General features: G+C 37.1%; 4 protein-coding genes across 5 annotated transcripts; 1 reads left to right on the plus strand and 3 right to left on the minus strand.

Moving 5' to 3' along the window:
• Positions 1–151: 151 nt before the first annotated feature.
• Positions 152–3,792, minus strand: drc8 (dynein regulatory complex subunit 8). The gene is made up of 7 exons (XM_028015609.1): positions 3,672–3,792; positions 3,473–3,560; positions 3,018–3,090; positions 1,678–1,754; positions 661–703; positions 472–538; positions 152–348 (listed from the first exon to the last, which is right to left on the minus strand). The coding sequence occupies exons 1-7, from the start codon at positions 3,694–3,696 to the stop codon at positions 230–232; spliced, it is 492 nt and encodes a 163-aa protein (XP_027871410.1). The 5' UTR covers positions 3,697–3,792; the 3' UTR covers positions 152–229.
• Positions 3,793–4,650: 858 nt separating this feature from the next.
• Positions 4,651–25,179, minus strand: cgref1 (cell growth regulator with EF-hand domain 1). Of its 2 annotated transcripts, XM_028015583.1 has the most exons (8): positions 24,795–25,179; positions 23,479–23,584; positions 22,143–22,211; positions 19,506–19,579; positions 18,758–18,882; positions 17,764–17,865; positions 12,367–12,369; positions 4,651–5,164 (listed from the first exon to the last, which is right to left on the minus strand). In XM_028015583.1, the coding sequence occupies exons 1-8, from the start codon at positions 24,802–24,804 to the stop codon at positions 4,919–4,921; spliced, it is 735 nt and encodes a 244-aa protein (XP_027871384.1). In that variant the 5' UTR covers positions 24,805–25,179; the 3' UTR covers positions 4,651–4,918. The 2 variants fall into 2 exon arrangements, with proteins under 2 accessions (XP_027871384.1, XP_027871385.1); XM_028015584.1 differs by lacking the exon at positions 12,367–12,369 and having other exon boundaries at positions 24,795–25,173.
• On the plus strand, positions 5,772–7,722 carry LOC114143462 (uncharacterized). Its single transcript, XM_028015534.1, has 2 exons — positions 5,772–6,639; positions 7,339–7,722. The coding sequence occupies exons 1-2, from the start codon at positions 5,897–5,899 to the stop codon at positions 7,559–7,561; spliced, it is 966 nt and encodes a 321-aa protein (XP_027871335.1). The 5' UTR covers positions 5,772–5,896; the 3' UTR covers positions 7,562–7,722.
• On the minus strand, positions 9,502–12,360 carry LOC114143513 (G2/M phase-specific E3 ubiquitin-protein ligase-like). Its single transcript, XM_028015608.1, has 3 exons — positions 11,915–12,360; positions 10,961–11,175; positions 9,502–10,826 (listed from the first exon to the last, which is right to left on the minus strand). The coding sequence occupies exons 1-3, from the start codon at positions 12,025–12,027 to the stop codon at positions 10,591–10,593; spliced, it is 564 nt and encodes a 187-aa protein (XP_027871409.1). The 5' UTR covers positions 12,028–12,360; the 3' UTR covers positions 9,502–10,590.
• Positions 25,180–25,254: the final 75 nt, after the last annotated feature.

Raw genomic sequence — 25,254 nt, forward strand, 5'->3', positions numbered from 1 at the left:
TGTACTGCAGAGGTTGTCTTGCTATTTTAAGACCCAGTCTGTCACCCAGCATCTATTTTAAACCCACAGCCTCCCTCAAAGTGCAGCTCTGACCAACTCAGAACCTGAACACAACCTGGATTATTTCCATACCATCAAGTCCATTACACCCTTTATAGGCACAATATTATTTAATGAAATAGTGCGATAAATAGTTATTTCTTAAGTTTTTCTAACACACTGACTCTTTCTACTTGGGCGCGTCAGCAGTGAGTTTGTTGATCAACTTGTCATAATAAATGACGTTCTCCTTTCGATTGGTGTGTGCTGTTAGCATCTCGTCCATCTCCTCTTGAGTGAAAGGTTCACCTGGTTAAAAAAAACAACACAAAAACGTGCAAAATGTTTTTCAGTGAAAAAAATAAACAAAGTCTGAATCCACTTATCGTGAGTATTATGAGCTTCTGTTTCCTCTTGACGTTATTGCTTTACCTTCCTCCATCATAAACTTTGTCAGCTCTTCGGGTTCGACGAAACCTCTCTGCTCTTTGTCGAGAACCTGGAAACAGTTCATGGGTTAATATTGTTGCTCATGTGAAAATGTGAATTCTTGAGAAAGTTTCGGCAAGAGCTGCTTCAGAGAAACAAACGACTGGATGAGGAAGAAACAGCCAATTTCACCTTAAATGCCTGAAATATTTTGCTCCTGGGGATGGGAGGAAACCTAACAGACACAACAAAGCACCGGTTATTTTTCTGCAAACACGATTATTAATTCAGAGACTACACAGGAGTCATTCTGTTTTAAAATGAAAATTTTAAAATAACTTACAGCCAGTACACTTTATAGTCTTCTTACATCATCAGCATCATTGTGGATTTAAAATATTCTCTTCATATAAAGAATTGCTTGAAAATGAGGACTCCTCTCACCTTTTAGGCTTTCTTTCATCTTATGTACTTTGTGTTTATTTTGTTCTACGTTATTTTGTGAATAAATGTTGCACATTTTAACAAAAAGGCAAAACATGAATAGATGGATGACCGTTTTTAAGAGTTGTTCAGTGTGAAAACAGTTCCACAAATCTAAAGTCTTTGGACCGCCGTATTACAGATCTAAGTTTAGTTTTTATTCTCTTTACGGAATAAAAAATCTAAAGTTTCAGACAAAGCTTCAAATATTAATGTTCACAGGTGATTAGTTCATGAGAATAACCTTGTATCTAATTTTATGTAAGACAACTGGACAAGAGGAAAATCACTGTTTTGTGAAAAAATATGCATCTATTGTCTGTTTAAAGATCAAGCCAAGAAAGACAAACATTTAAATCAAAAGTCAGCTGTTTTTCTGTTACCTGAGATTGGAGGCTCGACATGTATACTTTTAGGAGTTTGTGAATAATCAATATAAACACTTGATAACAATAATCACAATTATCGATGGTGCAAAATTCAACATCTTTAACATGAAAAATCCTAATTGAAAAACACATTTGTGGAAGAAGAGCATTTCCCCTGATGAACCTAATCACTGTCCGTTCATAAGAAAATAGATTTTTGTGTGTTGGCTGGTGATGGTGATTAAAAATAACTTTAAACGAATTATTTAGTAAGGAGTTTCATAGAATACAAACAAACCAAAAAATCTGCATCAAAATGTGGATGCTGGTGTCATGGAGCCAACATGAATTATCTTACTTGTTCTCCAACAGGACTTTGGTCATAGCTGGCATGAACCTATCCAGATGTACAGTTCCAGAGGAATTTTCTTCCACCTGGGTGGACAGAACAAGATACCTCGCTTTTACTCTTTAAACTTTACACCAGAACGTTTGCACATTAAAGGTCCACTATTATGCTAAATTCATTTTTGCATGTTTCTGTACTTCCATTTGAGTATTTCCTGCAACTAAAAACAGTCCAAAGCTAAACAACAACAACAACAACAAACACCCATTTGTTTTTTTTGGGAATAAGTAAATGTTCTGTTGGTGTCTGCAAAAGAGCCCCCTGTTTCAAAAACCTCTAAGTTGTGTCACAATCTGTTACCTAGCAACCCCAAGCCAAGTCCAGCCCCTCACCTGGCAACCCAAGTGGAGCTCCACCCACTTAGCCAGAGCTAAGCTACAGCTGCTAAGGCTTCTGGAAAAGAAAAATGTTTTTGTGCACTCCATGCATTTTCTCTCATTCACGGAGAACAGAGCTGCGTGGCTTCATTTTATTTTTGCCTGCAATGTCCCTGCGATGTTGCCATAGAAAGTTGTCGTTTGCGCAAATCATTTTAGGAAGAAGTCCTCTGACAACATTACAGGACAGGATTTACCAAAAATACTTGGACTGAAGGAAAGTTCTGTTCCTGTTCGTCACAAACCTGCAGAAGATGGTGATGCAAGTACAAAATGATGTTTTGTATATTTTTGTTCAGCACAGACACGAGTTGTCAGTTAGCATAAGCTAACGCAGGGCTAAACGACCCTTTGCTGGTCCTGACTGTGTCTCACGTTACGCTACAATATCTGCGCATTTACTGGCAGAATTCTAGTAAACTTGAAATGATAGTTTATATTAAGAAGATACAGTGTTTGTAAAAACATGTCGGACATTACTGACATTGTCTGATTTATTTTATTTTTTTTACATGTTGAGAGAAGTGCGTCTCCTCTGTCCTCGCAAATTTTAGAAAAAGGTCGCATTTGAGGGGGGAAAAATCGTTTTTCGTGCTGAATGATTGTGCTTTTTTAACAAAGATGTAAAGTTGTACTGCTGTGCCTCTGCCTGAAGGGCGTGGCCAGCAGCCGCTCCAATACATAATCGTGACGTAGCATTCCTTAATGAGCTCAAAACGGTCAGAAATGATCTGGTGAAATCTCAAAATTTCGGAATGATTTTGTGTATTATTACATGTAATTAACATGTTTTGTATAGAGACCTAACCTGTGGCTCGTTCAAGGAAGCCTGATAGTGGACATTTTAAATAAGCCTGTTTTGTAACTAGTTCATTTGTGTATGAAAAGAATAAACATAAAGACTGCTCTGACCTCAGCTATAAATTCACGTATGTCTGCTTGAGTGGGGAAGCAGTCCAGAGAATACATGATGGTGCCAATCTCCCTGGAAAACAGGCACATAAAGAGAGTTAGAAGGAAGCGTTATATCTGCTTAGCTTGATGCAGAAACTGCACTGTTTGCTGACCTACTGTAGTTTGGTTTCAAGCTTTTTTAAAAAATAGTTACCAACAAGGTTTAAAAAGGCACACCTACTAACCTTTCAGTCCAGAAAGTTTTCCAAACACTTAATTTAGACAGATTTGTTCTTAATGATGACAAAATGCCATCATTTCACTCATAATCGTCAAAACAAATGGAAATTAAATCTTACAATGTGTCTCTGTGTCTAATGAATATGAGCTTCAATTTTTAAATTGAATAACTGAAATGCCATTTTATTACTATTAGTTATTTTGTACTTTTTAATAATTGTGGTATTGTTTACCGAACGTCCACCGTGTTTTTGGACTCGTAGTCAAACGGCTCAAAGGCGGCCGTTATTTTCCTGTGAATAGCCAAAATGTTTTCGTTTTCTGAAACACAGAGCCGAATAACGAAAGCTGTTGTTAATACACCTCTAACAAATTAAGCAGGTACTGCGGTACTTCTAAATCTGTAAACTGACTCCATTGAGTCGTACGAACCTGCACTTTCTTTGTCCTCCGCCATCTTTCAGCTTGTTTTCCCGTTGCCTAGCAACCGAACGTTACCCGTTTATTCGGTTTGTGAGGTAGCAAAACAAAAAATAAATAAAATGAAATATGAAAAACGTTTTAAGCAATAATATATATTTTTAAAAAGAGAACGTATAAGCTGCTTGAACTTTTATTTTAAAAATAGTCGTGCAGTTTTATATATTAATACTTATAACTTCTAACAATAACAACAATACTAACCTAATTGGACAAATAGGACACAAAGAAATCAAGGAAACATTTTCTTTATTTTTAAACCAAAAGCCTTCAAACTAGATTCAAAAAGTAAGTAAATAATTAATAAATTCAGTTGATTTACAATTTACAAACATTTTTGAATCAACTGCTAAAATAGAATTACTGTTATTTCAACTGGTCGTTCTGAAAGTAATAACAAAGATGAGCATTTTCTGAAAATTTGTGCTGATTTATTTTATGGCACATCACCAGTGTATCTAAACACACTGGGTTTACTAAGCTAACTACATATCAAAGCAGTGTAAATAAATAACAGTCTAATTGCACTCCTTGAACATAATAGTTAAATACCAAATAGATAATAGTTCAAACAATGACAAATACCATCAGATGTGGGTTTTAATGTAGGGAATGTGACTCATTGACCATGACAAAAAGGCTTTTTGTTTTTTATTTTCCTGTTTGCGTGGTCAGAAATGATCTCTTGTCAGTTTGGTTAAGTTGTCTAAAATAAAGATATAAAATCTTTGAGTGTATGCATTTTTGGTTGTATGCAGAGGAAAGACTGAAAACAAACTAATCCAGGATTCATTCATTCAACCACCACTTCATCTGAAATAGGATATTTGTCAACATTTTAGGATGTGAAAGAATATACACAATATATCTCTCTCTATATATATAGTATTCTAGCATGTCAGAACAGACTACTTTGGTGAAATATTTCTGCCAATCATAACATTTTAATTTATGGAAAGCATTATAAGTTTAATTTAAAACCCCTACCTTTGTAAAAGCTGTGGAAATCACTTTATTCGTAGAAAGAATGTGACAGAAAGCCGTTGAAGAGGCCCAGCATTTTAACAGCCGTTTGTTAAAATACGCTTAGAGATTCATATATATAAAAAAAACACAATTTACAGTGAGAAATTTCTAATTCTTCTTTTATCTTTAAAAGTTTTTTTCTAAAGCAGGCTAAATGGTAAAGTGGTTAATATTTATATTTCTGGTTGTCCTTGATGCACAGGGTCATGGTGGGTTTCTGCTAACGGATTAGGACGTTCTTGAGCCTGGTGCTCCTCTGTTTGCTTTATGGATTCGTCCTGAAGCATCATTACGTCCAGTCGCTGCTCGTCTTTCTGCTCCACCGCTCCTGCATTCGACTCCGCAGTAATTGTGTTTGATTGCTTGTTCTCTTCCGTCAACTCCTGCTCTTGATGAGGTGCTTTGTTGTTGCTTGAGCCCTTTAAAATAGATGTAGGTAAACAACGTCAACGTCACTTAAAAAAAATAAAAGTAAAAAAAAACAATCAGGATCTAACAGTAAATCATTGGAGGAAATCTCGAGGACATTAACAGCTGTTACAATTATTAGTATTTTTATCATTTATATTAGTTGTTAAAGGTAACGCTGAATGATTGATTTTCATTTGTTATGGTAACTAGCTCTAGCTAGCTTAGCTACATAGTGCTAATACTAAAGCTAAACATGCTAGTAGTCTTTACTGGTCACACTTCAAAACATAAAAATCTTATTTCAAGTAAGAGTACAAAGAATTTGGTAAAAAGGATACTCAAGTACCGTTTTACATTTTTACTTACTTTACCAACTATCATACTCAAGTATCTTTACTACGGTGGCCCTGAGGTGCAAAGCACAACAACATTAACGAAGCACAATTACAAATTCAAAAACACAACAACATTAACGAAAACACAACGACATTAACGAAAACACAACGACATTAACGAAAACACAATGACATTAACGAAAACACAATGACATTAACAAAAACACAACATTAACAAAAACACAACGACATTAACGAAAACACATTAACGAAAACACAACATTAACGAAAACACAACGGAAAAGGTATGTCCCAGTGGGAGACCTAAGAAATCGCTGATTGGACTACAGCTCGTTTTACTTTTGAACCGGAAGTTATTCTGGCTACAACGTGTTTTTTAATAACATGAATGTTCTCGGTGATCCAAACCTTACTACTGCTATTCGAGAGTCTTTTGACTCAGGACATACATATGAGGTGATACTGGACATGCTTCGGACCAACCACAAAGTGTCAGTTAGTATGCGTTCACTAAAGACTTATTTAAAAGAAGCGGGGCTACATAGAAGAGGCAACTACTCTCCACTTCGGGAAGTGAGGCGTGCCATTACGGCCGAGCTGAGAGGACCAGGGCAATTATTTGGCTATCGGACCATGTGGCAAGTTCTCAAACAAAAACACAACCTGTGTGTCAAACGTGATGTTGTAATGAGACTGCTGAGGCAGCTGAACCCTCAAGGCATCGCTCTGAGGACTCGCAGGAGATTTACAAGGCGCACCTATCACTCTATGGGGCCCAATTACATATGGCATGTAGACGGCTACGACAAACTGAAGCCATTCGGCTTGGCCATCTCAGGATGCATTGATGGATTTTCGAGAAGAATGATGTGGCTTGTTTGTGGGGCAACAAACAACAATCCTTCTGTCATTGCCCAGCATTATATAAACTGTGTCAAGAGTCTTGGAGTGATACCAATGAGACTACGAACAGACCTCGGCACAGAGAACGGGACTGTGGCAGCAATACAGTGTACCCTCCGCCATGCGCATACGGATTATTATGCTGGGTCATCAAGCCACAGTTACGGATCATCCACAGGGAATCAACGCATCGAGTCATGGTGGTCTTTTTTCAGAAGAGGAAGGTGGGTACATATCTGTGTTTTTCAGATGTCAAGTACAGCGAAAGCTGATCACGGTCTGAAATCCGCGGAAGCATACAGTCTGAGTTTAAAAAGGATTTGTAAAGTAGGTCCAAACTCTTCGTGTGAAAAACAAGGTTCTGGTGACTTTAGTAACATACAGTACACGTAAGCTCTATGTTAGTTAAGCAAATTTTGCAGGTTCTGCAGAAAGTACTACAATACATATTTGTGATATTAATTTTAGTATTACACACAGGTGGGTAGAGTACTCAAAAATCGTTATGGAGTAATAGACGTTACATACTTTTACTGTTTATAAATAAAGGATGAGGTGAAAGCTACTTCTAAGCTTGTGGTTTGTTTATTGTTGTCATGGCAACTCCATAGGAAGTGCCTATGGAGTTGGCAGTCACATAGCTGTCGTTTTGCCAGTTAACATGCCATATTGAATTAGTTTCAAACATTTATTTTCATAAGGCTTTAGCAAATATTTTGTTTCCAAATTAGAATTTTTCATTGTTTGGTTACAGATGCTATACACATTTTTAGTTTGTACTTGGAAAATTAGGATGCAATATTCCGTTTGACATAGATTTAGAGCATGCTTTCAATGTTATGGACATGGAGAAAGACAGACAATCTTTTAATCATTTTAATATGAAAAAGAACAGAACCGTTTCTAATTCAATGTATCCTCAGGTCTCAGTTTTGGATGGACTTGTTTGGAGATTTAAGAGACTCCGGAAACTTCAACGGAAGCGTTGAGCACCAGTGCTTGCTCAGATTCTGCTTCACCAGAGTTCTGCAGAAAGACTTGGATGAATGCAAAAATCTCTGGAATAACCACAGGATCCGGCCAAACAGACTTGCATCATGTCCTGGGGGGATTCCAAACGAACTCTACCTCTTGCCTCACAGGTAATTGACATCTTCACAAATAGAAATAATGCTTGACATTACATAATAATGCAGAAGTGCTGTTAGCACAAGTTAGGATATCTATTATCTATGTACAAGTAACCTATAGCTGTTAATGTATAGTGTATCACAAAAGTAAGTACACCCCTCACATTTCTGCAGGTATTCAAGTATATGGGATGACACCAACAATATGACACTTTGACACAATGAAAAGTAATCTGATTACAGCTTATATAACAGTGTAAATTTATTCTTCCCACAAAATAACTCTATGTAAAGGCATTGATGTCTAAACCACCAGCAACAAAAGTGAGTACACCCCTAAGAGGTCCCTAAGAGTACTCACCAAACGCCGCACACTACATCAAATTAGTCTGCATGGCTGTCACCCCAGAAGGAAGCCTCTTCTTAAGTCTGTACACAAGAAAGCCCGCAAACAGTTTGCTGAAGACATATCAACAAAGGACATGGATTATTGGAACCAGGTCTTACGGTCTGATGAGACCAAAATTAATTTGTTTGGTTCAGATGGTCTCCAGCATGTGTGGCAGCTGTCAGGTGAGGAGTACAAAGAGAAGTGTGTGATGCCTACAGTCAAGCATGGTGGTGGGAATGCCATGGTCTTAGGCTGCAGCAGTGTAGCAGGTGTTGGGGAGTTACATTTCATGAACCCGAATATGTACTGTGTATAGAAGACTGTTTGCGTCTAAACAGGCGCTAAATCCAGATCTCTCGTCAATCGACTCTTCCTCGGTCAGAAGGACTAGGGCGACTCCAACGGTGCAGCTCAAAAGTTTATTGATGTTTCGTATATGAGAGTGTGTGTATGTGTGTGTGTGTGTGTGTGTGGTTATATCATAAAAACGCACACAGGTTTCGTACACAAAGGACCCAAGATAGGTTGATGGTGGATGTCAGCGGATGCCACTTTCATGCCACCGAGCCACACAGTAGCACAGAAAAACAAGCCACTCAACTACGTGAAACGGAATCACAAAATGAACAGATGCATCTTGGGTAATGTAGTAAACTAAACTAACCGACGGACTTTTAACACTGTGAAATACTGAAGCAGAGCATGATCCCTTCCCTCTGGAAACTGGGTCACAGAGCAGCGTTCCAGCATGATAAAGCCCCCAAACACACCTCTAAGACGACCACTGCTTTACTGAAGAGGCTGAGGTTGAAGGTGATGGATTTGCCAAGCATGTCTCCAGACCTAAACCCAATAGAACATCTTTGACATGTCCTCCAAGCCCAGGAGAGTTAAGGCAGTTTTGGTAAATAATGGTGGCCACACAAAATATTGACACTATAGAAATCTTCACTAAGGGGTGTACTCACATTAGTTGCCATTAGTTTAGACATTAATGGCTGTATATAGTTAGTTTGCGGGAAGAATAAATTTACATTCTTATATAAGCTGCACTCAGACTACTTTTCATTGTGTCAAAGTGTCATTTTGTCAGTGTTATCCCATGAAAATATATACTTAAATATCTGCAGAAATGTGAGGGGTGTACTCACTTTGTGATACACTGTATAAGCTGTCACTGATAGTGCTCACTTATACTGTGTCATATAGCCAGCAACCTCCCCCCAAAAAACAGACAATTACAAGTACTTGTACTAAATATATAAAATATTTGTCACAATTCTATTACTAATTATATTCTGACTTTGCAGATATGGTTCAAGAGATTGTGGATTTCCTGTTGAGGACAGTGATCTGGATGTTTTCCCAGAAGCAAGTCAGGTGACAGAGTTGTGTGGTGATAAAGACATCGAGGAATACCTACAGCAAGTCATGCAACAACATGGACAACAGCAGTCACAAAACTGGGAGTCAACTATGGAACTGTATTTATTCCTCAAACACATAGCAAGGCTGTAGACACAAACAACCTGAATAAATTTTTTTTTAATATATTTTGTGTCCTGTTCATTTTACTCAAATGAAAACTCATTGTTATGGTAAGAACATATAACATAAAATATTATCTATTTTTAGATATTTTCATATGATAGCAAAATCATATGAAATCATGCTGATAACTGAATAAACTGCCACTTTAGAAGGATAGCCCTTCTAAAGTGGCAGTTTATTCATAGTTATCAGCTCATGAAGTCAACAATCCCTTTGGGCAAATTCTGTTATTTGAGACTGGTGTATGTCTGGTTTAGGCTCACGATACGGGCATTTGTCAAAGCTCTACAATATAAAATTTTGTATCATTTTAAAAGGGAATACACTCGGCTTTCATTTAAGCCAAGCTTCGAATCTGACCAACTCGGAGGTCACCACAGCTTGTTAAACAGAAATAACACAAACTCTTTTTGCCTTACCAAGAAACATTGTTTTTAGTCCAGTGGTATCCAGGGACATCAGGGACACAAGAGTTGACAACTGAAATACTCAGACTAAGAAATCTGGAAATGTATACCATATACTGTTTTTTAGATTAGTCCACCATTATGTAATCCATAATAACCACATAAAAACATGACTGCATGGTAGTATAGATTTGGTACATTTCAGGATTTCTTAGTCTGAGTATTTCAGTTGTCAACTCTTGTGTCCCTGGATACCATTGGATTACAAACAAAGTTTCTTGGTTAGGCGAAAAGGATTCATGTTATTTTGTTTTAACAAGCTCTGGTGACCTGAGTTGGTCAGATTCAAAACTTGGCTTAAATGAAAGCCGAGTGTATCCCCTTTTAAGATGATACAAAAAACTATATTATGGACATATTAGAAATGCCCGGACCATGAGCCTAAACCAGACATACACCACTCTAAAAAAAAATACAGAATTTGCCCTAACGGATTGTTGACTTCATAAGCTGATGTCCCTTTCAAAGCTATCACTTTGAAAAGGACATCATATTATCTAATCTTTTCAGAAATTATGGCAAGGCTTTGCCACCCAGAAATGGAGAACAACATGGACCCATGGAGCAACCATCACAAAATTAGCTGAATGCCAACAGCATTAGAACAAGACTGCCAAGAAATCTCTTCTTTCAGTTTCAGTAGCATCCGAATCCCGGAGCATTTTGTATTCCAAAGTCCATGTTAGCCCTAAAAGCAGCGTAAGATTCCAAAAGTGGCAGTTTCAGTGTATTTGCACAGGTGTTTGCAACAGGAAAGGGTGAATCACTCAAAAACTCAAGATGTGGGGATGGCATCATGCCTGCTGGTGGAATCGCTGTCAGACCTGTAGCAAACATCAGGACTTCCTCTAGACATACAGCAGTGTTTTTCTCTGAAAAATTAAAAACAATGTAGTTAATAGATAATGCATTGCACAAATGATTTATTTTTATGTATGCTTTCCTCCTAATAAAACAAAGGAAAAAAAAACAATTTTAGAATAAAACACAATCCGTCCTTACTAACCTTCGCAATCAAGCAAATAATCTGCCCAGAAGACGATAGTTTTGCCCTCCTTTTGCCGCCTATTGGTTCCTACTGGGCTGAGATCTGGTTTGAACATGGTCTCCAAGTCTGAAGCAGTCAGGGCCTTGGCAGAGAAACATAGGACTGGGGACAGGACACTGAAATGCTGTTGCAGTGCAGCGAAAAACCCCAGACTTGCCAGTCCATCTTTGAATCTGTTAAGGATAAAAACATACACACTGAACTTTATTCATAGCATAGATATGAGGTATTCTAAGTCCTGTGTAAATGTGAACCACATTGTAGTACAATATGTCTAAAAAGAAAAGAAAATTAAATATACAAAGTAAAGCTAACCTTTCACAGTGCTCAAAAATCATCATTAAAAGTAAAAATTTATCATTTCAAACTTTGAAAAAAAATGTTTTCACTGTGCAAAAAAAACAAAATTGTGTCATGCAACAGTATATTTTTAGAAATCACATTGAAAAATTATTCATGTGCCATACCTATGATTAATCTGACAATGATTAAAAATATATATATATATATATTTATGATGACAAAAGAAGATTATACCTATTGTACATAAAATTCTGAATGGATGATAAAAGTGGTGAAACTCAGAATTTGGAAAGTATTACTCAATATATTACAACATTTCACATAATTTTTCAGAAGGACACACAAAGATGTTACCAACCAAAGATAAAAAACAAAATCAATTAAGGAAAGAAGCTTGTTAAATTTGATATCTGATCAAGTAATTTCATATCTATAATTTGATCACAATTTTTTATACCCAATTAGTTTTTCATAGTAAATTACAACGTCATGATATCAGTGGCAGGTGTGAACAACTGGAAATATGTCATTGATCTTGAGTATTGAGCATCGAATTTTAAAATCTTTATAACATAATATAATATTAATAGCTCACTGTTTAGTAATTACCGTTGAATGGCACTGTGGTTTCTGTCAAGGATGTACCATCTGAGATACTCCTCTACAAAAGTTTTCTTCTCAGAAATCTTCACACTTCTGAAGCAACCAGCAGTTTGGAACATCCCGCTGTTTTGAAAAATTATATTTAGCAGAGATTCATCTGATTCAGCTTCCAGGACCTATAAAACAAGCAGTTTATTATAAGAAGAAGTACAGAACTATCAATTTGACAACTTCTTCGTTATGAATACAAAAATAGCATAAACATTTTGTGCATTTGTGATTTCACATTTCTTGAGATAGGCTGAAATCAGGCCTTTCAAAACAAAAAGATTTGTCAAGCTTTGAGAAAACGAAATTACTATTTTGTTATAATAATTTCCTAATCTTAATCTGAACGTGAAAATAATCTCCAGTTGGCATACAATAAATCTATTTCCTAAACCTAGGTCATTTCCTACCTGCTTTAGAACTTTCCCTATCTCCTCATCTTGAACATCTTCAACAGTGGCGCTGAAACTTGGATTCCCTATCATGTAGTTGACCAGGTTCTTTGAGAGGAAATGTGGTGCCGGTCCCCCATGTACAATCGATACAGCAATCATCTTTCCTGCTAAAAAATACTCATCTTCCCTGGCAGCTGTTGTACAGAGCAAATTATTACTGTGGGTAATTAAATCTTAGATCTGCTTATGACAGACACATAAGCACATGTTTCTGCACATTTTTATACTACCACTTCACTAACTAAGGTTAGTTAGGTTCACTAACCCAAAAATGACTCACCTCTCGAATTGCACCCAACGTAACGAGCTTCTGGGGGTCCATCAAAGATAGGACGATTTCTCAGAATGGCCATAAGAAGCGTGAGAAACTCACGCCTCGGGCCACCTGTGTCCAACCCTTCCTCCAAACAGCCAGCATCATCGTTAAATTTGATGAACATGTCGTTCTTGTCGGAGTATGTGCTCCTCTGAAAGCCCCGAACAGCTCCATCCCACACATCAGTACGACATATGTTGAACCGGCTGACTTTCTTGTGGTCAATATTCTTGGCCAGTTCTGCAATAATATCATGTGGCTGCACGTTTGTTTGTCTAGAAAAAAATAAACTTATTTTAAAACAGTTGATTGATCACACTTAGCATTATGTAATTACGTTCAGGACCAGGATGCAGATTAATTTAATACAAAATATTAAAATTACTAACTTCTGTTCTTCTGGGGGCAGGTCCTGCTTTTTGTCTTCTGTAAAATATTCAATCTCATCATCATCATCAATAACAATGGGCTCAAAGAGAGTGGTGTAGTCTCTGTGGAGAAAAAACATGCACAATATAGATGAGGTAAAAAAAAAAAAAAAGCATAAAGGTGTACTTCCAACTTTCCTTCACAAAACATTCAATTTATGTCAAAAATTACATATACAACATCCAAAGTACATACATTTACAATAGATGTATCAGTATTACTTTGTCATGATGACACTACAAACACACTTCTTTTTTATGACAGAAGCCCCTACACACCTGTAACAGGAGCTCTGGACAGTGAGACATTGACTGGTGCCTGGATTGTTGCCATTGTTATCCAAGTCCATAACCTGAAAACAGAGAAAAGACCAGAGTAAAACTTAATGATTGACTAACCTGCAGTTATTTTAATATTTAAATATTTTTACTTAAAGGTTTGAGATAAAAATCTGTGGATTGTTGTGTGAGATAATAAAAAGTTTGTACCTGTTGTACTTCATTTGCAAGTACGAGATCCCCAACACCATTCCTTAGAGGACAATGAAAAAAACATATTAATGGGTATTTTGGGCATATGCTGTCAAAGTATAAATTATGGGATCACCCAGTTTTCTTCAATATCTCAATCATTTTATTGCACTGTAACTCCTCTGTCCGTCATCTGACTAAAACAGACATAACTTAAAACATGGAATGCCTAAAAGCAGTTTTGGCAGTACAATGCCATCTTTATAGAAGCAAAGTGATTTTACTCATTATCGCAAAAAACATGCAAAACTATTTGACAAAAGTTATTTACTGAAACTCTTGTGAACCTTTTTGTTATATTTACCTTAACAACTGTATACTTGTAAAATGTATAAGACATTGAAGAAAGCAAAGGTAGTGTAATAATTATTTCCACGCCAGTATATTCAACATTTAAAAACAAACATCTTGAAAAAAAATACAAATACTTCCCAGGACATGTTCCCATAACCACATAATTTAAAAATATCCACATTCAACATGTCACCAGTACATACTGTATGAAAATTCACTGAAGGCTATAATACTTTTGATACACATACACACACCATGCTATGGCATGTACCTAAAATATAACTTACTCTGTTTCTGCCACCTTTTGCAAAGGACTGCTTTCATCCATAGGTTCCCATGGCTGAAGAAAATGAAACACAATTTCACATAAAAACATCGGCATAGTCCTATGAAGCTTAGGTAAAATGCTCTTGTTGTGGTCACTCAACCAAATAAAAACAAAAGACCAAATACATTTTAAGTTGTACTTACCAGCGTATCAGCAAGATCAAACTCTGAGTTTTTTCTAATAACAATCTCTGGGTCGGAATCGGACGAGTCTGACAATTTTCCAACTGATAAACAAGGAAAAAAAGACAAAACAAGCCAATTTAACTTCTACTAAGTGATAGTACCGTGTTCGGTCAACTATATTACATTGTATCTGGAATCATAAACACAGCACTGGTAAAAACTAATAACTGAGTGTCTAGCTATCAAGTTTCCAGGAAGTAAGTTTACATTTAGGAGCCAATCTATGTATACTTTTTACTTGATTGGTTCATGCCACCAATGCTTAATTGCACAGTTTTAAAATGTACATTTATTGAAGTTAGTGCAATGTGCCAAACAATACACACAAACAGCTGAGCTTACCTTCTTCAAAGTCCCTTTTCAAGCAGAGGAAAAGAGAGATCCTTTGGTATGACTTGCCAATTTCAGCCTTATAAGCTGCAAGAGTAAACGGTGTTTGTGTCCCAGGGATATTAATAACCTCTGTCCCATCTGGGTACAGAAGGAGGAAAGGTCCATCTGTTATATCTTTGTTGAAGTCCTTCATTTTTTTAGCAGCAAGACTGAGCAGAGGTGTGGCAGAGACATCTGGATCTGTTGCAAGCAAAATGGTTTTTCCACGCTGTGGCTTTAGACCATTCTTGTGAATGGTCATCAAGCCAATATTTATCTGAAAACAAAAAAAAAATTATGCGGAAGACCGAGCAATGTTTTGTTTTAGAGAATACTCTGTTGTTTTCTTTTTGTTTTTAATTCCTCCTGTATTATGTTACAAAAACATCCAAATAGATCCATTAACTATTATCAGTCATTTTCAAGCTTTTACTTTTGAACTGATGCAAACAGAACAATGATTGGAAAATTATTATGCAATAATTAATCAGTAGATGATTTACTGTTTTGACTTATCATTAATTGACAGTTTGCTGTTACTGTTAAACAATTATTCTGTATAGTTTTGCTACCTGGAACTTTCTTTAAGCAAGTCTATTATGGTACTTAAAAGCTGCTTGTTTTTGGTCGGAACAAAACCGGACCTACCCTAACTTTCTTTTTTTCCTTTTGCTTTAACCCCTTTTTCCCAAGAGAATACTTTTGTCGCTCCTCATTTTTCTTTTTTCTGTACTCAAGGAAGGTACTGAGGGCTGGTGCAGGGCAGGATGGAACAGGCTGTTGTGCTAGAAGTAAAGTAAAGAAAAAATGTTGCACATCACATTCATGCAAACAGACGATATGTATTACAAACGACACAAATTACTTAAGGCTGTAACGGACCTTACTATTTTTAATTTAATTTAATTGGTTTATTTGGTAGGGACAGACATACAGCGACATGGACAAACTGAACAAAACAGCAGTCTCATGTTTACATCATAGTGCAATAGCAACAGCTAATTCGCAGCACTTGTCCCTAGATGGGCTTTTTCTATATATGGCTAATACCATGCTGCTGTATTATATCGAGTTTGTGTAGTTTTAACTGCATTTACAATGAACAACTAAATAACAGTGAACACGGTCTGGAGACCACTAACGTTAGCAAGTTGCTACATCCATAAGAAACATAAATATTTCTTTATGCTTATTAACTTACTTGAACATTGTGGAGTATCTTCCATAAATATTTCCTGAAGTTGAAGCCTCTTGCCACAATTGCTGCAGAAGTTTGGTGACGGCTCAACCAGCTCTTTCCCGCAGTTTGGGCAAAACATTGCGACGTGACCGTATGCCCGCTTCTCATTAAAACGAAGCACACCAGAGTAACTTCCGGTTCAAAAGTAAAACGAGCTGTAGTCCAATCAGCGATTTCTTAGGTCTCCCACTGGGACATACCTTTTCCGTTGTGTTTTCGTTAATGTCGTTGTGTTTTCGTTAATGTCGTTGTGTTTTCGTTAATGTCGTTGTGTTTTCGTTAATGTCGTTGTGTTTTCGTTAATGTCGTTGTGTTTTCATTAATGTCGTTGTGTTTTCGTTAATGTCGTTGTGTTTTCGTTAATGTCGTTGTGTTTTCGTTAATGTCGTTGTGTTTTCGTTAATGTCGTTGTGTTTACGTTAATGTCGTTGTGTTTTCGTTAATGTCGTTGTGTTTTCGTTAATGTCGTTGTGTTTTCGTTAATGTCATTGTGTTTTCGTTAATGTCGTTGTGTTTTCGTTAATGTCGTTGTGTTTACGTTAATGTCGTTGTGTTTTCGTTAATGTCGTTGTGTTTTCGTTAATGTCGTTGTGTTTTCGTTAATGTCATTGTGTTTTCGTTAATGTCGTTGTGTTTTCGTTAATGTCGTTGTGTTTTCGTTAATGTCGTTGTGTTTTCGTTAATGTCGTTGTGTTTTCATTAATGTCGTTGTGTTTTCGTTAATGTCGTTGTGTTTTCGTTAATGTCATTGTGTTTTCGTTAATGTCGTTGTGTTTTCGTTAATGTCATTGTGTTTTCGTTAATGTCGTTGTGTTTTTGAATTTGTAATTGTGCTGCATTAATGTTGTTGTGCTTTGCACCTCAGGGCCACCGTACTTTACAAAGGTACTTGAGTACCTATGGTAAAAGGTACAATTTAAAAAACTGGTATTGTATTCATATCATTATGGAAATATTTGTAATTTTTATATCTGCTAAACCTCCTTTTAAAGTTGAATTCAATGTTGAAAGCTTATATAATAATTATAGTATTTACTGTAGTATTCACAAATATTCAATATTTTTAAATGTTTAATATTTAAAAGTTAAATATTAAAAAATTACATAATCGGACAGAATGAAATATATGTGGACATTTGGACATTTTAAAGACCAAAATGAAAATAATTCACATGAACAATATAATTACAAAATAACAAAATTACGGTAGGCAAAAGAAACATTTTCCAAATCAACTGCTTTCAATATATAAAACATATGAAATTAATAAAACCTGCAGGTTTGTGTCTTGTGAATTTTTGGTTAAAATATGTTTATTCTTCATTCAGTGAAGTTTCTCACATTGGACAGATTATCCAGAAACTTTACTCAATTAAGAGTAGTGATACTTCACTCTAAAATTACTCAAGTAAAAACGTACAGCCTTGTCAAAAGTAAATTTTTTTCCACAGAGTTACTCAAGTAAATGTAACTGAATACATGTAACTAATTACTACCCAACTCAGCTAATAATGCAGCTTCTCAAGACAATTGGAGATATCTCAATTATCTCATATAACAACTTTCAGATTTTTAAATAAAACAATATTGCAGATGAAACAATGTGTGCATGTTACGTAAATTTTTGCCAACAGTCACAGTTTATGTTGTCGGTGTACCTGTGTGTTAATAAATGAAGGCGACAGCAGCTCTGAAGGGTCCAGCAGGCCATCCTGGTTTAGATCCTGAGTCTGTAGTAAGAAATCCACCATGGACACCACCTGAACCCAGCAGGCACGAAAAGAAAAGACACATTTAAAAAAGCAGCCAAAGAATCCTGAAGGTGGCATTTACAAATACACTGTTAAAAAAAAGAGGTAATTTAATGCTAGCTTTAGACAAAACGTTTGGCTCTTTTCCTCTTTTAATCTTCCGAGTCCTCGGCGAGCGGCGGCGTGCTGCTAAAACGAAACAACAACAAAGCGTGTTGACGTCACAGATCACAGAGTTTAATCTCATACAAAGCAATCGACAACAAAGCTGCAGAGGAACAGAGATATGCATTTTTCTCATAAAAATAAAGACACACAAGGGGAAGACAGACAAACATAAAACAAAGACAAAAAAGGCAAAAAATAGCGGCCGCTCTCTCTCTCTCTCTCTTTTTGCGTGCTAAAGTGTACGTAATCTTATACCAAATAGGTGTTTCCCTATTTAATTTATGCAGCCAAGGCGTTCCGTTCTTTGACCTATTAGAAACTCCGTAGGGACTCAGAAAAACTTGGAAACTCCCCTCATTATGGCAAAGGTGTCTGGTTTTTGTCTAAGTAAAAGGGCGGACCACTTCGTGCTCATCTCTGTCTGATACGGGCAGATCCCTGGCGCCAAAAGTCCTAAGATGAGATTTCGCAGACACCTCTGAAGTCTCTTCTGCCATTGGAATGCTAATTTTATTGCTGTGTCTGTCAGCGGGGGAGGAAAAGGGCCCTGCTTAGGCCTGCTTATTCAGCTCCTTACCGCATCTCAGACGAAACTTGTTCCAAATAAGAGTATTGAATATAACTGTTACACATGTCGTAGATTAGCTGTATTAAACACTAAAATTAATCATTTTTCCTTAACAACACACAAATTAAAAAACAACAACACACTGATTCAGTCACTTCAGCTTACTTGCTCACTGGCTTCTGGTCCTAGTGCATGATGGGAGATGTAGTCAGAGAGCAGCTTCATGATCTCCAAGCCATCCAAGAATCCGCTGCGATCATAATCGTAGAGACGAAACAGGAAGAACACCTCTGAAGCAAAACAGAGAAGACGAGTTATAAACTAAAGTTCATTTAAATTTCACTTTGAAAACGTATCTAGAAAAAACTCGTGTTTAACAAGTTCCTGAGCTAGGATGAGGTGGTTTTTGGCCGTATTGATTTAAATTTCTTTTGCAAAACTACAGTGGAAACACTTTTTCGTATCATGCGAGACGTGATCAACAGCTGGACGTTACTACTGTTGAAAACAGCAAAGAAGACAACAGGAGGTGGCAGGAGGGTGATGGTTTGATTTGACTTTTGAAACTCAGAAATTTCCTTTTTTTTCTGGAAAATTTCTGAGATAAATCTCAAAATTTATGAGTTTTTTTTTTTTTTTTTTTGTAGAAAGTTACTCTTTTTGTCCTGTCTGTTATGGCCCAAATACGACATCATAGGATGGAGAAGCAAAAAAAAGTTCAAGTTGCTTCAGGTCCAATCAGTGATAAAATGGGGAACAATCAAGTCCATGATCCGAGCAATTTGATATGTTGCTTTTACTTCTTAAGTTAAATCATTAAAATATGTTACCCTTTCAATAATTCAGTGATTTACTGATTCGTATGCGTATGAATCTTGGATATTACGTGTTGTTTGCAGTAGGTGTCGTCTACCTTGCTCCCAGGAAGTGATGTCAGGACTTCCCTGACTGTTGCGTAGACTTTGCTGAATGTAGCTCTGCAACAACCTGCGATTACACAGTTTTACAAAACATCAGGTGGAAATAACAGAAAGTAAAAGATAAAAATAGAAAAAATTAACTGGTGAAATCATTATTAAAATAAATATGTGAACTGTGAATATTCAAATAATTAGACTTATTTTATTGTCATTGCTCAAAGAAACATAAGTAAAATTGGCAATGAAATGTCAATGCTCTAATGCAGTGGTTCTCAAACTTTTTTCAGTGATGTACCCCCTTAAAAATATATTTTTAGTCAAGTACTCCCTGACACGGGCAAAACATTTTTGGAATTAAAAAGAGGTACAGTGCTGTAAAATCACTGTCTGATTTATTAAAGCCAAACAACTTATATCAGTGAACCTGACAAATACATCCATATTGCAAACACTGCATGGTTAAACCAAAAAGAAAAACAGAAGACGGTGACCACCAGGAAGGTATAAAACCAGTCAAACCGTTTTATTTTAAAGGATATTGAAACTAAATACTGAATATAAAATTCAGTGCATGAACACACATTTATATTTTATCGAACTTTTTACAAAATAATTTTTCCCAAGACTTATTATGAGGAGCCTACTGATTTTTTTAAATATATTTTGAAAAGCTTCACGTACCCCCTGCAGTACCTCCACGTACCCCCAGGGGAACACGTACCCCCATTTGAGAACCACTGATCTAAGAAACTTCGTGCTGTTAACGATCTCCACTGGTTTGTCGTTAATGAGGAGTGGTGTGTGGCTCCTTCTGAAGTCGACAATGATTTCTTTTGTCTTGCCGACGTTCAGGAGCAGGTTGTTTATTATGCACCAGTCCACAAGATGTTGTACCTCTTTTCTGTAGTTCACTTCATTGTTGTCCTGAATTAATCCCACAATTGTTGTGTCATCTGCATATTTCATGATGTGGTTTGTGTTAAACCTGGGACGACAGTCGTGAGTGTCTGGTGAGCAGGGGTTGGTATGCTGGGGTGAGCATAACCGAAAGATGAGCTGAAGAGCCGAGATGGCCAGGGAATTGCTCTGAAAGCTTTCTTGATATTGGTGTAGACCAAATCCAGCATGTTTTCCTCTCTGGTCGGAAAATCCACATATTGATGGAAATTAGGAAGAACAGTCTTCATGTTAGCCTGGTTAAAATCTCCAGCAACAATAAAAACACCCTCCGGGTATATGGATTGTCACTGATGGAATGGTGAAAGGTACTCAGTGCTTGCTTGGTGTTGGCAGTGGGCGGGATGTAGACAGCAGAAATGATAATGGTGGTGAATTCCAGGGGTAGGTAGAAAGGACTGATCTCACAATCATGAACTCAATGTCCACAGAGCAATGACTGGAGGCCAGGGTGGCATTGTTACACCGACTGCTGTTAATGTAAATACAAACATCACCTCCCCTGGATTTACCAGTAAGAACATGGCTTCTGTCAGCTCTAAATGTTGTTAGCCCCTCCAGGCTGATGGACAGAGGAGTTCAGCCATGTCTCACAGAAAATGAGAATGCAGCAGTTTCTTGTTTCCGTTTTGGTGGTTAAATCCAGCTTCAGGTAGTTCAATTTGCTTTCAAGGGATCGTACATTAGCAAGCAAGATGGAGGGAAGTGGCAAACAGAAAGGGTGAGCTTTTAGCTTAGCTGTAAGTCCACCGTGACACCCTCGCTTTTGTTTTTTCTCACGTCTTCTCCGGTGTCTCCATGGGCCTGAGCTGTTGGAAAATTCAGCTGCTGTGGCTTTAGCTTGATTCAACTGATCCAACTGACGTAGCAGTCCAAGGCTTTGCAGAGGGTCCGTGTCTCTAAATTTATGGAGTCCAGATGACTAAATTTGCTCAATACCATAGTCTGATGGTCATAGACTGGTCTTACGCTTTTTCTCTGAGTTATTGTAGCAGAAAATACTGATTTAAGCAATAAATTGGTGGTATTACCGGGAGCCGAAGCAGCTGCAGCCATAAAGGGCGCCACCATTGTAATAACAATAAAAACAAAGTCTGGTGTTTCTCCTCCTGCAGTTTTATCAGAGTTTGGCTCTGGCCGCATCAGCAGCACAGCAGAAGCCGAAGTCCAGAGTGACGAGACAGAACCTGCTCAGTCCACTGTAAAAAATTAAACACGGAGCCTGTGGGGTTTATATATGGCTGCAACAAATAATTATTTCAGTTATTGAAAAGTTTTAGTAATTAATTTTTAGTAAAAATTATTGAAAATGTTGAGCTCTTTTTTTTTGGAATCTGTATACTACAGTTAACAATTACTAAATTAGTTGACGATTAATTGATTCATGATGATTAATCTGATTAATCGTTCAAGTCTCAGTTTTATGTTGTGTCAACATTAGAAAGCCATCTGACGAAAACAATGGCTGACGATTTTATTTTATGCAAGGTTTTGATTGCTAGCAATGATGTAAAACCTTAATAGTGTGGCTGGAGGAAACGAGTGGTGATGTGGGCATAACCTTGAAATGGACTTTCAAGTCCATTTCTAAGAAAGTGAAGCGACCTCACTCCATTTCTGACTCGGAGTGAGGTCGCAGTTCATCAGCTGGGTCTCGTTCGAAGGCCTCTCACCTGCGTTCCTCTTCTCCAGAGCCGAAGGGATTGATCAGTCCTGGAGGGGGACGGAGATCCGATTCTTCCCTAAAGGACGAACAAATAACAACATAACAAAAACAACACACTAAAGTAGATCTATTGACGTGTTGAATGTTATTTATTTATTTTAAATCCAACTAAAGAGGCAGCATATCAGTATTCTTTTATTTTTGTATCAGAATTTTGTTTGAGCTTTTTTTCTTATTTTAAAGGGGATCTATTAAGCTTCTTTGAATAGGTTAGAATTAGTGTATAGACTATAACATGTGCATAACGTTTTTGGAGAAAATCATTTTTCGATAATGAGATTTTATTTTGCTCAGTTCTGCTTATTTTAAGCTTCTTCAGAATGAGATGCTTTGGGGCGTCTTGTCACTTTAAATCCAAATAAGCTGCTGCTAGCCACGCCCCCCCAACTCAACATTTACACTTGTACATGAAAATGGATGCAAACAGATGCACAATTATACAACCGTACATCTTTGAAAAGCACAAGTGGAGCCTCCTGCTTAACCAACAAGAATGCAGCAAGTGGTTTCTGGATGGCAATTCAACAACAAAAACCAGCTGACCAAACATTCTGGAACTCCACTGGGGTTGCTAGGTGACGGGTTGGGCTCAGTTGGGGTTGCTAGGTGACGGCATAGTGCCTGTAGAATGTGACTTAATAATATTAATTTCTTTACAGCAAAAAACATTGGTGTTTTTTTAAGCGCTTTGGGTGTTTTTAGAAGCAGTAGTAACTGGAATGGAAGTATTAAAAAACACAGAAAATTTTAATGCCATTGCCCCTTTATAATAACTATTGATCAAAAGTAAACAATAGAAATTCAGTTGATACACTTTTTCTCTCAATGTCTGACGTCAAATCAGACATTTTTCTTTCTTGTTTTATGTTCCCATAGGATTATCAATATTAGTTGTATGTACTAAACACTAAACTGATTAGATATATTTTTTAATTACAAGATCAGAAATAGAATTCTAGATATCATAAAGTCCTTGGTCAGTTTCCAGATCTCTGAACGAAATGCGTTCAACTGTCTGAACGATTACATGCTAGTATAAACACAACTGGGTTCCTTATTTCAGAGACGGATGTTTTTAGGTGTGCAACATGAACATCACCCAATATTTACCAAAAATAAATTATTTTTACCTAAAACCGGGATAGTTTAGTTTGATTTAGTGTCAAACAGTGACAACATGAATCTAAACATCTACCGTCACCTGTACATGTTTTAGCTTAAAGTTTAGCTTCAAATATTATAAATGTGATGAGTGAGGCTCACTAGTGGAGTAATTGGGTCACCTTTGAGTCCCAGGCAGACCTGGTGCTGCCAGGCTCAGGTTTATGAGGAACCACAGGGACAGAGCAGGTGGGACCAGCCGGACCAGCTGGTACCCCATGAGCAGACCTGAAAATACACAATGATGGGATCAAACATTCGGTGTAGTTTCCCCACACTGGATACTGCTACACTTCAAGATTTAAACAATAAAAATATATGAACAATACACTGATAAACCCTCTAACCTTAGTAAAGGACACAAAATGTGTGTTTTAGTTGTTGATCCTAGTTTGGAAAAGTAAATAATAAAGCTTAATAATAAAGAGAAAATTTGGATGGCAAAGACCATAAAACATTGAATTTCTAAGAACAAAGTATAACAATAGTTAATCTTAAAGGGGCAGTTTTCATTTTGACCCACTTACCCTTCAACTGAGAATAAAAACTGCAGGTTTTTTTCATGCATCACAGCAAATTAGCTCATTTTCTTCTGCTAATAGCTTCTCTTTGATGTGACTATAAATAAGAAATCAGAATAATGTATTTGTTAAATCTGAATGGTTCTAACTTAAACAGTCTTTTTAGGTTTAAATGTAATGCAAAAACCAAAATAAAAATGTTGAGATAACATTTATAATTTGTAGAAACCGCTCTGTATGATAACTTTGGAAATATTATTTGTATTTTTTTTTCCAGTGAAGACAATTATTTTTATTTTTATGGAAGCCATTTCCACCTCTGTAATGAGAACAGAGTTTATAAATGAATCTTGTATTGATGACTTGATCATGTTTTACTTACCAGATAAAACCTAATAATTATCACGACAATGGGATGCAGAACATTCGCTTTTTCTGCTGTTGTTTTTCTGAAAGTTGACCTTTTTAACCATAATTTTAAAAGTCAAGGCAGAATATTTGATTTTTGTAGGTTGGTAATTTAAAGAGAAAAAAAAACCTAATGCTAAAATCAGCAGACGTGAACTTTAAAGGCTGAGAACCTTCAATTAGTGCAGACGAGTTTAAAAATAATCTGTTTTTGTTTCCCGTATAAAATGTTTTCCTTTTAAATCAGACTTCATATTAAATCCCTGCAGCTTCCTCATACAGTCGATGCAATTTGCTCCCTTTCACTGCAGCATTGTCTGTCACCGCATGCACCGACGAGACAAACTGGTTCCTGAATGATGTTTTTAACATCAAACCTCCATCTCGGATAAATATTTAAGGTCTTGTTAGATCCCAGGATCCTTAATAACCTGAAAACTAAATATTTAAACAACCTTATAGTCGGTGAAATCAGTGCAGCAGCTGTGCAATCTACACACCGAGCCTACCTGAATGCATAGCTGGAGTGTTGACAGGAGAGACGCGTTGATTTCCGCAGGTTAAAGGTTCATTTCTGGAGAACACCTCTGTCCCGTCCCGCACCGCCCCGCACCGCCCCGCCCCGCCCCGCCGGCTCTGCAGCACTGCGTCCTCCCCCTCTCCGGTCCCCGCTGCGGGTTTTGCTCCGTGGCAGGCTCCACGTGGATGAGCCCGCTCTGTCTTTGTCCGGGATTTTCCTGCCACGCCACGTCCACGCACTCAGTCACATTCCTCTAAGGGTGCGGACACACAAACCTGGTATTTATTTATGTAATCCTGGGTCACTTCGTTTACATGGGCGGAGCAGCAGCTCATTCGTGTGGGTGAAACGCTGTCAGCGTTTTGTTTTTGCAGCAAATTTAGGGTTGTGATTTACGTGCAGCTTAAATCCAGCAACTGTAGCTTTAAAGGAAAGCGCAGCGGCCACTC

This window comes from Xiphophorus couchianus, chromosome 4 (genome assembly GCF_001444195.1).
Source record: "Xiphophorus couchianus chromosome 4, X_couchianus-1.0, whole genome shotgun sequence".
Taxonomy (NCBI): domain Eukaryota; kingdom Metazoa; phylum Chordata; class Actinopteri; order Cyprinodontiformes; family Poeciliidae; genus Xiphophorus; species Xiphophorus couchianus.

Excerpts from the sequence above, each read along its gene's own strand:
- LOC114143513 (XM_028015608.1), bottom strand. The coding sequence starts at position 12,027 with ATGTTCCAAACTGCTGGTTGCTTCAGAAGTGTGAAGATTTCTGAGAAG. Across the intron at positions 11,176-11,914 it reads AACCACAGTGCCATTCAACG|ATTCAAAGATGGACTGGCAA; the intron begins GTAATTACTAAA and ends TATCCTTAACAG. Across the intron at positions 10,827-10,960 it reads TTATTTGCTTGATTGCGAAG|AGAAAAACACTGCTGTATGT; the intron begins GTTAGTAAGGAC and ends TTAATTTTTCAG.
- drc8 (XM_028015609.1), bottom strand. The coding sequence starts at position 3,696 with ATGGCGGAGGACAAAGAAAGTGCAG. Across the intron at positions 3,091-3,472 it reads AAAAACACGGTGGACGTTCG|GGAGATTGGCACCATCATGT; the intron begins GTAAACAATACC and ends CCTGTTTTCCAG. Across the intron at positions 704-1,677 it reads AAAGTCCTGTTGGAGAACAA|GTTTCCTCCCATCCCCAGGA; the intron begins GTAAGATAATTC and ends TGTGTCTGTTAG.
- LOC114143462 (XM_028015534.1), top strand. The coding sequence starts at position 5,897 with ATGAATGTTCTCGGTGATCCAAACCTTACTACTGCTATTCGAGAGTCT. Across the intron at positions 6,640-7,338 it reads TCTTTTTTCAGAAGAGGAAG|GTCTCAGTTTTGGATGGACT; the intron begins GTGGGTACATAT and ends ATGTATCCTCAG.
- cgref1 (XM_028015583.1), bottom strand. Across the intron at positions 22,212-23,478 it reads GGTCTGCCTGGGACTCAAAG|GGAAGAATCGGATCTCCGTC; the intron begins GTGACCCAATTA and ends TTCGTCCTTTAG. Across the intron at positions 18,883-19,505 it reads CATCACTTCCTGGGAGCAAG|AGGTGTTCTTCCTGTTTCGT; the intron begins GTAGACGACACC and ends GTTTTGCTTCAG.